Source organism: Fundulus heteroclitus, chromosome 13, assembly GCF_011125445.2.
Source record: "Fundulus heteroclitus isolate FHET01 chromosome 13, MU-UCD_Fhet_4.1, whole genome shotgun sequence".
NCBI classification, from domain to species: Eukaryota; Metazoa; Chordata; class Actinopteri; order Cyprinodontiformes; family Fundulidae; genus Fundulus; species Fundulus heteroclitus.
Genome location: NC_046373.1, coordinates 10,458,374 through 10,472,205, shown reverse-complemented (window position 1 = coordinate 10,472,205; position 13,832 = coordinate 10,458,374). Strand labels below are relative to the sequence as shown.

General features: G+C 37.6%; 1 protein-coding gene across 1 annotated transcript in view; it reads left to right on the top strand.

Moving 5' to 3' along the window:
- Window positions 1-13,832, top strand: part of LOC118565426 (syndetin-like) — an 82,503-nt gene that overhangs the window by 30,249 nt on the left and 38,422 nt on the right. Inside the window, exons 6-9 of the mRNA XM_036145865.1 lie at window positions 1,931-2,001; window positions 3,032-3,149; window positions 4,291-4,326; window positions 4,740-4,822. Coding sequence (XP_036001758.1) covers window positions 1,931-2,001; window positions 3,032-3,149; window positions 4,291-4,326; window positions 4,740-4,822 — 308 coding nt within the window. The remainder of the gene's footprint in view (window positions 1-1,930; window positions 2,002-3,031; window positions 3,150-4,290; window positions 4,327-4,739; window positions 4,823-13,832) is intronic.

Here is a 13,832-nt window from a genome sequence, read left to right as displayed (position 1 = left end):
TGAGGCCAGATTGGTTTAAAAGGAGCTACTAAACTTGCGCCCACAGCTAAAGTGGTGCTTTTGTTGTTCTGTTTTTATTACCGTTAAAAATGGATTTCCTCGCCTCATATTCTCCTGGTGAAAGGTTTGTTTTTCATCTGACAGTGTTATGAGACCCTTTTTTTTTTGAGAACACTGGACCTTTGTTTCGCAACTGATGATACCGTTTTGAAAATAAGATCAAGAAACCAACATCTTGCACCTCAGGCCTGACATCTGGGAGATCAGGAAAATAACAGGACGAAGAAGGCAAGAAGAAGCCCAGTGTTGTCTGAGGGTGTTTTTCTTCTCAGCAGAGGTCACTGCAGAGGGATGGTTGTTGAACTCTTAAAACAGACTGTTCACTGATGCCTCTGTAAATGTCACAGCTCTAAAGAGCAAAAGGTTTCGCTCTGTTTTTTTGTCTTCTTGAACTGTATTGTCCATTGGCATTGAAACAAATCTCTCACTAAAACTGCGTTATCAGTCTGCTCACGGCAGGGTCCTTCTGATTAAGAAGTGCTCTCATGTATAAGATATACAACTGAATTCAGATGTTTTCCTGTATAAAATGGCACATAACCATTTTTTTCCCTGAGTCTGACTTTAAATCAGACTAAACATTTCTTTTTTTTATGTCATTTATGATTAGGAAAATGTATTTTTAGTTGCAAAATGCCTAAATTATGAGAGAATTGTTTAATTTTTTTTAACTTGGTCTAAATTCAGATATAAATATAGATTTCCTTAGTATTTGGTAGAACTGAATTTAAATCTCTATGAATTGAGTCAAAGGTTTTGTGCATTCTTTCACAAATTTCTCAGCGGTTTTCTTACATTTTGGCCCAATCCCCCTGACAGAACTGGTGTAACTCAGTCAGATTTCTAGGCCGCCTTGATTGCTCACAACTTTAAAAATTAAATGGGCCTGACGTGATGGTTCCAGTGGCTTACTGCACAATTAGAATACTGTTCTCAGGCCTTCAAAGTCCCCCTTTTTCCCTTCAAATGCAATGATGGACATTATATCCAAACACCTCAATTTTAGCTTCATCAGATTTCAGGACATGTCTCCAAATAGTAAGGTTGTTGTCCCCATGTGCATTTGCAAACTGTAATCCGGCTTTCTATATTGCTTTTGGAATCATGACCCATTTCCTTTGTGAGTGGCCTTTAAGCTCATGTTGTTCCAGGACCCATTTCACTGTGGCTAATGACAGTCTCTTACCACCCTCAGCCAGCACCTTCACAAGGTCTTTGTTCTTTTGTTCTGTGGTTGATTTGCAGACTTTTTCCCCAAAACCACATCCATCTGGGACACACAACATGTGTGCTTACTAAACCGCGTGACTACTGAACAACCCCATGGTCTTATACGCAATACTTGGAAAATGTTGTTGAGCAGATTATTGTGGCAGATTCAGGTATCTGAATGGACCAGACTTATTCAGGTCCACAATTCTCTACCTGATGTCTTACCTGATTTCTTGTGAATGTCCAATGAAAGCAGTATATTTCAGGTATACCTTCCATCCATAGATGTTCATCCATTTAACTCAAATGTTGTGAATCATCCAATCAGAAACTTACAAAGTTACGATCATCTGGACTTTCCAAAAATAGTTTAAAGGCACAGTAGTGTAGGTAAGCCTTTGGTGTTGAGGAAAGGAATTATAAATTCATTTTTTTTTTAATCCTTGATATTCTGCATTTATCAAATGAAAAAAAATATGGTCATCTTTACTGTCTTAAACCAGGAAATATTTAGTCTAATTTAATGTCAGCGAATGAGAAATAAACTCTTGGGTGTTCATTCCAAAGAGTAAGAGAAGGGTCTTGTAAACGTAAATGAAGGTAGAAATCACTGCTGTTTCAGTGATTTTAATTTCTGAATCATTTTTCTTCTTCACAGGAACTGGAGCGAGTGACAGCATTGCAGGCCAATCTGCAGCTGGCAGCAGTCATTTGCACTAATGCAAGAAGGTAATGATGTACTGCAACAAGCTTCCCATTGACCAACCAAAAATACCCTCTTACAGAAATTGCTTCTGCAAAGAAAGTGCTTGTGTCATAACGATGGTAATTTCCCCTTATATATTTTCCGTCTGTTCAAATTGATGGTTTCGAGTTTTGATAACACAAAGGAGAATGTTCTGAAATGTAGCAACAGAGAGTCTCAGGGTAGCGGGATAAAATTCAGTGCAAGTCCAACCTAAGTTTTTGCTGCTTAGGGCTTTGGGCATAATAAAGCTTATCACATATTCTAACTGTAATAGATGCTCACAGAAATGTTTATTTCTAATATTTATCGGCATGCACAGTAATATTAATCATCATTCTACTACTGCTGATGCTTATCTCATCCACATCTGTTACAGAAAGTTATGTATATTGTTTTTTCCAGCCTTGTTATGACCCAAATAACCATAGAAATTGGTCTAGAATATGTTAGAATTAAATTTAATTATTATCTTTAAAAGTTAAATCATTGTTGAGAAAATTTGAATAAAAAAAATACATGATGTTATGTTTCCCTGGGTTACAAAGGTGTCAAAAGCAGTAATGCCCATTTCTTTTAGCATTCATCAAAACAGGAAATAGGTTTCAGTTTATAAGTCTGGAAAAAGCTACAATAAATAAATGCCTTCCTAAATCTGCCCAGATGTACGACCAGAGTAATAATTAATGAATAACCAATATTTAAAGGCTAAAAAGGTTGGAGGAGGACACATGTTGGAACAAATCCTCCTGCTTTCACAACAGGATCAGGAAGGAAAAATGACTTAGAAACCTCACTTCACCCTGGGGTTAGCATGTCTCCAGAACAAACATAGATTTAATAGCTTTTATCCTTGCCTTTACCAGGAGTACCAGTAATTGCTAAGGACACTGTAGCTACATATCAGCTTTTTACCCGCTTGCTGTATCTTTTTTTCCTGTTGCATATTTGTAAATATAATGCCTTATACATTATTGAGTGCGGTCAAACTCACCCTGGGGCTTCTTTGTGAAGACAACTCAGAGTCTCCAAGGAGGAGTTCACAGAGGCCAGCCTGGGTCTGCTAGCCAATCAGAGGAGGCGACAGCTGCTGACAGGCCTGCTCAAGTCTCTCAGGACCATCAAGACTCTGGTAATGTTAACATACCGCTGCCACGGTCCCAATACGTTCACATATGATAGATGCTACTACAGTCTGTCCACCATCCATCAATTCACGCATTTTGGGTGACTAAGGTTGATTATTGCATTTTATTATCATTTCTGGAAAATAGAATCTCCTAGAAGTAGAACTAAAACTGTTTTATGCTCTAATAGGTGACTGTGAATTTACTGCAATAGATTTGGTCCAATATAAGATTCAAACAGTATTTTCTAAAAAAAACAAAAAAACAAATAACATGATTTGTTTTTAAGAAAAGCAACAATTATTCCCATTGCTTCTAAAATGATAGAATATATTGATTAGTCATAGTAATGATACTTAATTTTATCAAAATATAGTGTAAACATCTGCTGTATTACATACATACATTCCAACTAAACATGCTTATTGCACAGATAATTATTCCTGGATGTCCTTCTGATCTGTACAGCGTGACACAACTGTACAAAGCTAATATTAGGTGATGAACTGTTCGTTTCATGTAGTCTGTCTTCAGTTGACAGATTACCTGACAATGCTGTTTGTAGCTAGCTTTAACACAATATGACCTTAATAAGGGTGATGGGGGTGCTCCTTCTGTTTACACACCAAGACTGTTTGTGTTTTTTTGCAACCAGAAATATTTTCAAAAAGCCAGATTTAGTTTCTTGTTCTCAGCAATGGAAATGTGGTAGCCTTCCTTCAGCCAGCTGAGCTGCAGTGTGTAGCAACAGGCTGGGGGAAGGGATGGTGGAGCACTGCTTCAGGCATTAAACAACTTGTGGAAGTCAAGAAATGTCTCTGGCATTTTATTGAGAGGACTTTAAGCGCTTAAGCGTCAACTTTTTTTAAGCTTTTATACCGATAACCGACACATGCCTAATCTGTGAAATGATGCAGTGTAGCCATTGTGGTCACACACATTTGATCATTTTAAATGTGGAGTTTGATCTTACATATTCTGTTTTATCCCCCCTCCCCCCCTTATAATTTGCTCAAGCTGCAATCTTTACCATAATGTTATCAATACTGACACAGCAAACGGCATCTTTGAGTTTATCATTGTCTACTGATTAGTATTGTACGTCCTTTACATATGCTTCTCTTTTTTCTTCTTTTCCCCTTACAGCAAAGAACAGATGTTCGACTCAGCGAGATGCTTGAGGTACTGTAATCCCTACAAATACTCACAGAAATGTTCATCAGTGACTTAAAAGGTCAGACTTCAGCAGGCGTTCGGCTCTGAAAACACAACCAACACTAATGCTAGATTATCTGGCAAAAAAACCCATCAATTGCGAAGGTCAGATGCTGCGCGTTGAATGGATTTGACAATCACTGTGCCGCCCAAGGTTACCTGGATGGTGTCCGCTGTGACAACTATTTTTAGATAAACAATATTCCTTTGGGTCAGGAAGCTAATACAAAGAGAAGGGCGCACATATCAGGGCTGCAAACGGCCTTTATTGCTATTTATATCTAGAGTCTTTGCAGCAGGAAGCGTTTACAGTAAACTGTACTGAAATTTCTGCCTGTTTGGGAAATAAGTTAAATGACGTCACTGCTCTGTTCCTTCAGGAGGAAGACTATCCAGGCGCGATCCAGCTCTGTCTAGAATGTCAAAAGGCTGCCAGCACCTTCAAACACTACAGCTGCATCAGGTACAGTACGAGCAGATGGACGCAGTGGTTTAGTCGAGTCCGGGGTTGGGAAAACCATCAGGCTTGTTTTGGCTGGGAGAGCATTTCATGATAGAAACAGGATTTCTCGGAGATGGAAAAATCAGATTTCAGTTCTGCTCCGACATTTGCACATAGGTCTCTTTTTTTAATTTATTTTTAAATCCTATTTCCTCTGATAAAGCAGATCGAAGAGCGCCAGACGTTTTTGTTTTTACCCTCCTTTCTCAAGGTTGAAACCTAATTGATCTGCTCGGAGACATCTCACTTAGAGGCTTGTTCCCTCTTGTTTGGCCCGTTGCCATTTCCTCATGGCTGCGGTCTTGCTTCTCCCATGATGTCAGAGGTTTGAAATGTTCAGAAGCCTTTTCCATCTATGTAAGCACAGTGTCGTGCTAAGGTAGTTATTCCCGTAGACTTTTTGTTCACATATTTATTCATTACAAACACAAAATGTACCATATTTTATTTGGGTTGTGTGTGATAGATTAAAACAAAGTATGCTTGCGTGCTTTTGCATGGAATAATCTGAAAAGTGTGGCGCGCGTTTTTAGTCAACTCCCTAAAACCTCATATATCTATTAGTAAAATCCATAGCACATGACCGACATCAGAAGTCACCTCACTAGTAAAAAGAATACACCCATGTACAGCTTTATCTTAGTATAAAAGGAATCTGCTGTGAAGGCCCATGTTTTTTTTTTTTTTTTTTTTATATATATTAGTGAACAAACGACATAATGAAGACCGATGAACACTGCACCAGACATGTCAAGGAAAAGGCTGATACCTAAACCCAAACAATACTCAGAGAAGCAGTCAAGAGGGCCATGGTTACTCTGGAGTAGCTGCAGAGATCTACAGCTCAGGTTGGAGAATCTGTCCAGGACAAACATCCACTTCAGAAATCTGAACTTTAATGGATGATCAACAGGGAAAGCTTTTGTTGAATGAAGGCCATAGGTTGTCTTGTTTCCAATTTGCAAACAAGCCATGTAGGGTGAAGAGCAAACATGGGAAAGAAGGTGCTCCAGTCAGATGAAATCAGAGGGGATTTTTTGAGCCTATGTGTGGCAGAAAGCTAACAAGGAATTTTAAAAGTCCAGTCCTTGACCGGTATGCTGCGACTTTTAGTTATGAGTCTGCTTCAGCACATCTGAGTCCTATAATTAAGTCCTTAGCAGGAAACTGTATAACTTAATTGCACGGTGAGGAGGCACTTCAGCCATTAAAGGTGCGCTGGACCGGGGAGAAATCTAGAAGCTGCAGGACATATAGGAGCTCTGTCCTAAATACACCATCACTATGCTGAGCCTTGTGGTGGCAGCATCATGCTGTGGGGATGTTTTAATTCTCTTGGGAAAGAGAAGCGGGTCAGCGTTGACGGGAAGATGGATAAAGCTTAAAACAGGGCAAGCTATGAAGATAACCTGTTAGAGGGTACAAAGGACCAGAGACTGGGTTGGAGCTTTACCATCCATTAAGACAATAACCCTAAACATACAGCGACGGGTACGTTGGTCTGGTTTAGATCAAAACTTATTCATGTCTGAGAATGGTCCAAAGTCCTGACCTTAATCCATGGATGAATCTGAAAGATTTGCAGCTGTAATTGCACCAATTATTAACTCAGATAAACTATAAATGCAAGCCACAGTTTCAAGTTTTTACTAAAATATTTAAACTTTGCATCACTTTCGAGCTACTTTCCAATTATTTACTGCTTTTTGTTTATCAAATAAAATCACCAGATTTTGTCAGTCTATGGTTGTATTGTATATGTAAATCAGTTCAAGGTCCTTGCAAGGCACTGAGTTTTTAGCTACTGGACAGTGAATGTTGTCTCACTGCAGCGGGAGTTTTCTTCCCAGACAAGATGGCGTATAGCGAATACATCTGGCAGCTTCCAATTTAACCATATTACTGCTTATCCCCCATTGAGAAAACATCCAATTACAAGAGTTGGAGACTCTGGAAGGCACCCAGTGAGCTATGACATGCAGATGATTAAAGCGTGAAACACTTCGATGAAAAGGCAACTAAAAGTAACGATTAATTCACAGGAGACATAGCAGCATATGTGAGAAAATGTTACTGTATCTCATTGACATTTTAAATATCCACCCTTAGCATTAAAGTGTATTAACAACTGTATGTCTTTTAATTCTCCTGTTAGATCGAGGGTAGGAATTAAATAAAGAGAATAAAATGAAGTAGGTTGATGTATGTTCACGTATCTATCTCTAGGGTTGCATGCAGCACACATGAGTGTATGTTAGGGTCCCTGGAGCCCCACCCGATTGGTGACATTTCTGACTTTTCTTTGTGAATCGAAATCATAGCTGAAGTGATGCTGTGTTAAAAGTAACATGGAAACTGTCGTCTACTCCAAACACCCGCCTGCATACCACAAAGATAGGATGGTTTGAGGTTTATGTGATTTTTTTTATATTTTTTTCCCCCTTTTAGTTTTGCAATTCTGGTGTTCATGCAACCTCTTTGCTTGAAGTGTTTTGAGAGAACAAAATTAATTCTCACCAGGATATCAGTCCAGCTTTTGTGTCCTTCTGGTCTCATGAAATCTATTAAACATTTTAGGTATTAAGGACCTTATTTAATAATCCCTTGATTTATTGAGTAATTAGATATGCTTATTCCCAGCCTGGTATTTCCAGCGTTTGACATGGAGTTTGGTGCCTGTTTTGACAACGAAAGGCTTATTTTTTATAATCTATGTATGTCTACTGGACGGAAACGTTTTATGGCTCCAGTAAAAAAAAAAAAAAAAAAACAAAAAAAAAAAACATCTGAATGTTGCTTAAAATTATGTTGGTTTAATCATGGTCCATAATCTGATTCAACTGTGGCAAGTGGGATCATTACCAGTATAAATTGGTTTTAAGAGTAGCAGAAATTTTTTTACCATTTAATAAAGCTACAAGTTCAGTTTGATCATTCTTTGTGTTCTATCTGCTGTTTATCTGCCACGGGTACTGGTCATTTTACACGTTTTGTCATAATGTACCATTGAAGCTTTGGGTGATTCTTGCCAATTTTTAATGAAGAAACCAACTGACCTGGAGTCATTTGGCAACACTCTTTGAAATCTGGAGTCTAATCAGACTCCAGTGGGCACGTAGCGACCATGAGACTTACTTCAGACAACTGAGTGTTTTGTAGAGCACACAGGACTGGGTAGCATGTATTTGCCATTAAATTCTGGGTTTAATTTTGTTTGCATGTCATGTTTGTACTGATTAAACAGTTTGCATGTTTACAATAATCCCCATTAAGGCTGGTTTATGCCAGAGGCATCCGCGAGGTCTGCACGGCTGTGGCATCTCTGCATTTGGGGCCAGTGGGGCCAGACCCCATCAGATGTCACTGTGGAGCTCAATGTTCTCAATAATCAATGGGACAGGATAGTTCTTTCTAGAGCAATATTGCAAAAAAAAAAAAAAAGACAGATTCCCTTACCAATAAAAGTCTGTTAGAAACATTTGTGTCTATGTATCCAAGTCTGCCATAAAACTAACAAGCTCAGTAGGCTAAATGCTCTTAAGGGGCGCCTTGATATTGGGGCCAACCCACCAACATGTTTTTTAATAATGAACCTCTGAAATCGTGGTGCGCATGCTCAAGACGCCCTCAGTGGACAGCCGTGGGGCACAAATCCTCTGGCCCCAAACTCGGATCGTCCAATCAAAATACTCGAATTGCACACGTTATGTTTATGTTCTGCCTGATAGTGTACGACCATCTGGGCAAGGCTAATTTATTTGTATAGCAAATTTCAGTACAAGGACGATGCAAAGTGCTTTACATGATTAAAACGTTTTAAAATAAAAATGGAAAATAAAAGCAAGTAAAAAAAACAGTTGGAATAAACTAAACTAAAAGCAATTATTTATCTACTGTTGGTTGTCCTTGCTAGCTCATTGAATGACTGATGTGAATATTTTCTGTTCAATAAATGAAAATAAAATAGGAAGACAAATTTCCTTTGGGACAATAAAGTTCATCATATATCATAACAATATGAGTGAGCCTTTTTTTAAATTTGATGTTTGAAAATTAAATTACATTCAGTTTATATAAAAAGGATTTTCTAGTGTGTTGGTTTATGGTAATTTGTCTGTTTAATTGAACATTGATCAAAGTCAGGTTGTATGCATAACAAAAAAAAAGTGTCGCTGCTAATAGGTATCGCGTTTTTGTGCCCCACTTAACTTATCATGCCAGAGACACCACTGCTGCACGGCCATATTACGTAATTTTAGGTACCACGCTCCTCCGCACTGCAAAAAGTTTCAGCTCCACGCGCCTAGGAAAATGTCCTAATTACGCGGAAAAACACGTGCAGAAAAACATGGCGGATGAGCGAGCGCTCTTTCTGGCGAATGTTTGTAAATATAGACAACTTTGTGGCCCATAAAGATCACCGTGGATTTGAGAGTTTTTTTCCCACACGATCCCCCTGAGCAGGGAAGACGGTCTTACACAACGGAAATTATTCCAAAATGGACTTGGGGAAACCTCCGGAAAAATCGGCAACTCTACAATTAAAGCAGCAATGTAGAACCTGTCTGTTCTCCTTAAGTGTGTAACACAATTACAGAAACCCTGACAATAAAAGCCTCCATGGTAATACAGTATATGTTTCTTACCTTCAGTGGCTGTATTTTCTGTACCATAAATTCTTCTATGAACACAGATCATTGCATTCACCTTCCCTTTCTCCATTTTGCATATACTCAGGCATTTTCTCCACAGGTGCCAGGTTCAACTCTCCTGTGCACCGAGATAGTTAGCTGCCAATGATAGGCTTATTCAGCTTTGGATGGACCTTTGGCAATAGCCGACATGTAATTGATGCCGACTTTAAAATACTGCACTCTGGCCTGTTAACGGGTGTGTTTGTGTAGAAATGTGCCTGGGATCATCCTAAAATGAAATGGAGCTGGCTGGAGGATGTTTTCTTCTGGGTTGTCTGTCCTTCCATTCCATTTTTATGAGTGCAATACTCCAGGCATGTCATCAGGGAGTTGTTTTCATATTCGGCATCAGTTTTCCTTTGGACTTGTGGGCGAACAAGCAGGTCATTGTGACCTTTAGATAACATATTTTTAGCCATAATTCAATAATTCATACTCTGATTATGAGGTTTTTCAGCAATGGACGATATTTCATCCCAAAGCCTTAACTAAATATATTAGGTAAACTGCCACTCTAAAGTCAACTCATCATTATACTTTATTATCCACTTTAAATAGCAGCTTACTAAACTCAGTCTAGTCTTTTTACTTCTGCTTTATTTTGGATTAAAAGCATAAATATTAACTACTCAGGCAGAGTTTTCTTTAAACCGTTGTTTCTCTGAAAGGTCAGATTGTTTTCCAGAACAGGCGACCAACACAAGCCCAGATAGGCAACACTGAGCGCTTCAGGTCCAAATGTTTCTGCGTGTAGAGCTAATCAACTAATGTCACCTTGGAATAGCGAAGCCATCATCCAGCCAATGACGTGGCTCAATGTCTATTTTTTCAACATTATGACATAATTTAAAGTAGAGTTATATCATAGTCTGTTTTTAATTGGAGAATAGTGGTAGGTTTTGGATATAGTTAAGATCAAATGTATGTTTTGCAGGTATCTTGTGGCAGTGGTTGCATAGATATTCTGCTGGTTTGTTTCGATGAGGCCTAGGAGATGTAATTGTGAAGGTTGTCACAATTTATCGACCCCCGCGGGTGAAGATGTGTCAGAAGCCTTACAATAAATGGATTTTGTATTGCATCAACGTGATTGGACTGAAACATGTTTAGAAATCAATAAATGTTGAATATATATAGCCTGTAAGCAATTCCTCTGAAATAGGTGTAAATAAATCCTTGTGTTATGTATTCTTTACGTTTTCTAATGTTGATATAGGTGTCTCTAAGAAGATTTAATAGGTAATTTGATGTATTGTTGCACACAACTCTATTTCGTTCAGCTTTCCTAATTTCTTTTCAAATTAGGAAAGAAAAGAGAACATTCAATTCTCGAATGGTCAACGTGTGTTCATTTTCATACATTGGTAAAAGCTACAAGACGCTTGCCTGAGTTTGTCATATCTACTGTCATAGAAATAAAGTTAACAGCAACTGGAACAATTAACAATTATTATTAGAGATAATAGTAATTTTACCGCTGTGCACCGTTCAGATCGTAAAGGAGAGAAAAGATTTATGTGAAGCTCATTGTTTGATGGGTACAGGAATGTTTTCAGAGCCAAATTATGCAACTGCAAAAAAGGATGAATAAAAGAAAAATACAAATTTGATCTTAATAATCTTTTTACACATCTTTACCAGAGGACCAGTGCCAGTCATTGCTTTTTATGGCTTTTTTGATATACAGTCAGTTGACAGGGAAAGACCGGCCAAAGTTTTTCATATTATTTATTCACACAGTGCCTTTCAGCCTCTCTTAAAATAATACACACTTTGTTTGAGGCTCTGTGAAATTGTTTCTGCGCAGACTTTGAAGTATAAGTGGTTCTTGTGAGTTACATGTGATTCTCCTCTCAGAATAACAGCCAGGCACCAACATTTGACTCGAATGCAGTGCTTTTTCCTGTTTGTGATCAAAAATTTGTTTTGTTTTACTTCCATTTTACACACAAAAAAAGATGTATTGTGATTTTAATTGTTGCCCAGTCTTTCTCAACCATGGTAAATATATTTTCTTTGCAAATGCCTATATCTAATCCTGTTTTGTCTTAAACCACTAGAGCAAGCTGGAGCAGACAGAAAAGCCCAAGCTGAATTTACTTGATTTTTATTGTAATATGCAAATGAAGCGCCTCTTAGAGTTTTTGTTTTACATATTGTATGCACATCAGAGCACATTTACAGCACCAGGAGAATGCAAAACAAAACCCAGGGTGGTGTTAACCTGACTTTTTCCCTTGCCTCTGTTATGAGTTGAGTCAGCATATGAAGCAAAGGAAACATTATTTTTATGGGATTTCATTTATGAAAACCCCTCATGGGATCTACTTTCAAATAGCCCACACTCACAGATGCTAAAATACCAGCATAAAATATTCCATGTATAAAAACGTTGAATAGTTTATAAATTACACACCAGGTGAAAAGTGCAAACACAATGATGTACCATTTACATGTTAGTGTCTTTATATGTGGAGCAATTTTACGGATGGAGGCTCATATTTCCAAAATAAATGTGAAACTGTATGTTTTCAGGATTCCTACGCTGTGTTAAAATGTTTGAAATTTAATTGGATTACTATCCAAATCTGAATAAGTATGAAGGAATGAAAAAATAGCATGGGGAAAAGCTTCCAGGTTTTATCTGTTATCCAAAGATTTTTTTTAAAAATTGTAATTTCATAAACATAAAATTCTTTTCACATGAGTAACTTTATCTATAATTTGCCACAGGAAAACTTGGGTTATTGTCCAACACATTGATCATTTAGATTCTTAAGCCACTAACCAAGAAACACACTATTTTAGGGAACAGGGTAATGTCCCTGCTTTTATGACGTCTAGATAATTTTACACTACGGTTTTAAACTGATCCCAAGGTTCTTGAATAGAGTTGAAATAAAGCATTGAAGCAATTATTCCTTTAGAAATTTATGGAATGAATATGTCACTGATCATAAACTGGGATTAGAAGGCTCTATATAGAAAGCTCTAGGCTAATGTAGTCCAAATTAAAGACTTTATTTTTATTTGATCTAACATTATCCAAATGTCAAGACAAAAAACTGTGGAAATAATGGCACTGCTGCTGTGACCGGCAGCTTTAGGACTATGTTGCACAATTGGTTAAAAACTAATAGATAATCAAACTAGGTTTAGTTTTGTTCTCAAATGCTTATCATTTCTTAAAAACTGAATGAAAACCCACAAACCTAAAAAAGTATGGAATCTCAAATCATAAAGTTTTTAAGAACATAATTTTCAGACAAACGGATGTAAACCAAAGACATTAACACAAATGAAAGCATGCATGTATGGTTATATTTTAAAAGCTACCTGCTTTCTTTCTTCATCCTACTGCTTGATTGAATGAAAATCTCTTTAAGATCTAGATCTGCCGGAGTTTAGAATATTTTTGAGCGTAACTTTATTCTATTTTAATTTTATTACATTTGGGATCTGTTTCTGATTTATTCATGGGGTCTATCTAGCAACAAAAATGCGTTTTCCAAGAATTAAACAGCCATCTGTTTTCATCGATGGACTCAGGAAGGTGGATATCTGTTTCCAACAGGCAGACTTCTGGTGATTTGCGACAAAATAAGAGCAAATGGTGTTTTTGCAGGCTATCTGAAAAAGACCATGGAGCCTTTTACTTGTTGAGAATGTGCTATATTGAGTGTTATTGTTTATAATTATTGAGTTTAAACACATGTGATCATCCTCATATTTGTATTAGGCAATTGTCCTCGGTATGTTGAAATGATCATGTGGGTCACCATGTGAAATCAAAAAAAGGACTCATTTATCCCGTTGGTTCCCACGGTCCCGACACAAGTGATACAAATTCTGGCAGAGATAACTTCTCGGTCATTTAAGCATTTATTGCTTTAATACATGCCGCATGTTCCCCCATTTCTGATGGACTCCACCGACGTCTGCACGGCTAGTAAATGCTTAGTGCTCGTAACCCTGTGGCAGCCTTTAGTGCAGCCGTCTTCAGAAATTAGGTGTGTTTACAAGAAGCAGTCTCTGTGGCGGGCCACCTCCCTTGTAGAACGGTAGTGTAAACACTGAATATGAAAACATTGTAGATCTTCAAAGCAATGAAAAAAAAGTCATCTAACCAAAAGACAAGTGAACTGTAACAAAAAAAACCCTACATTTTGTTTATTGTAAATTCTGCTAAAATGACATGATGACAATAAAGCTACATTATAAAGCAAAATTATGTTAGACATTAAGATCACATATAAAATTCTGTAGAACTGAACAAA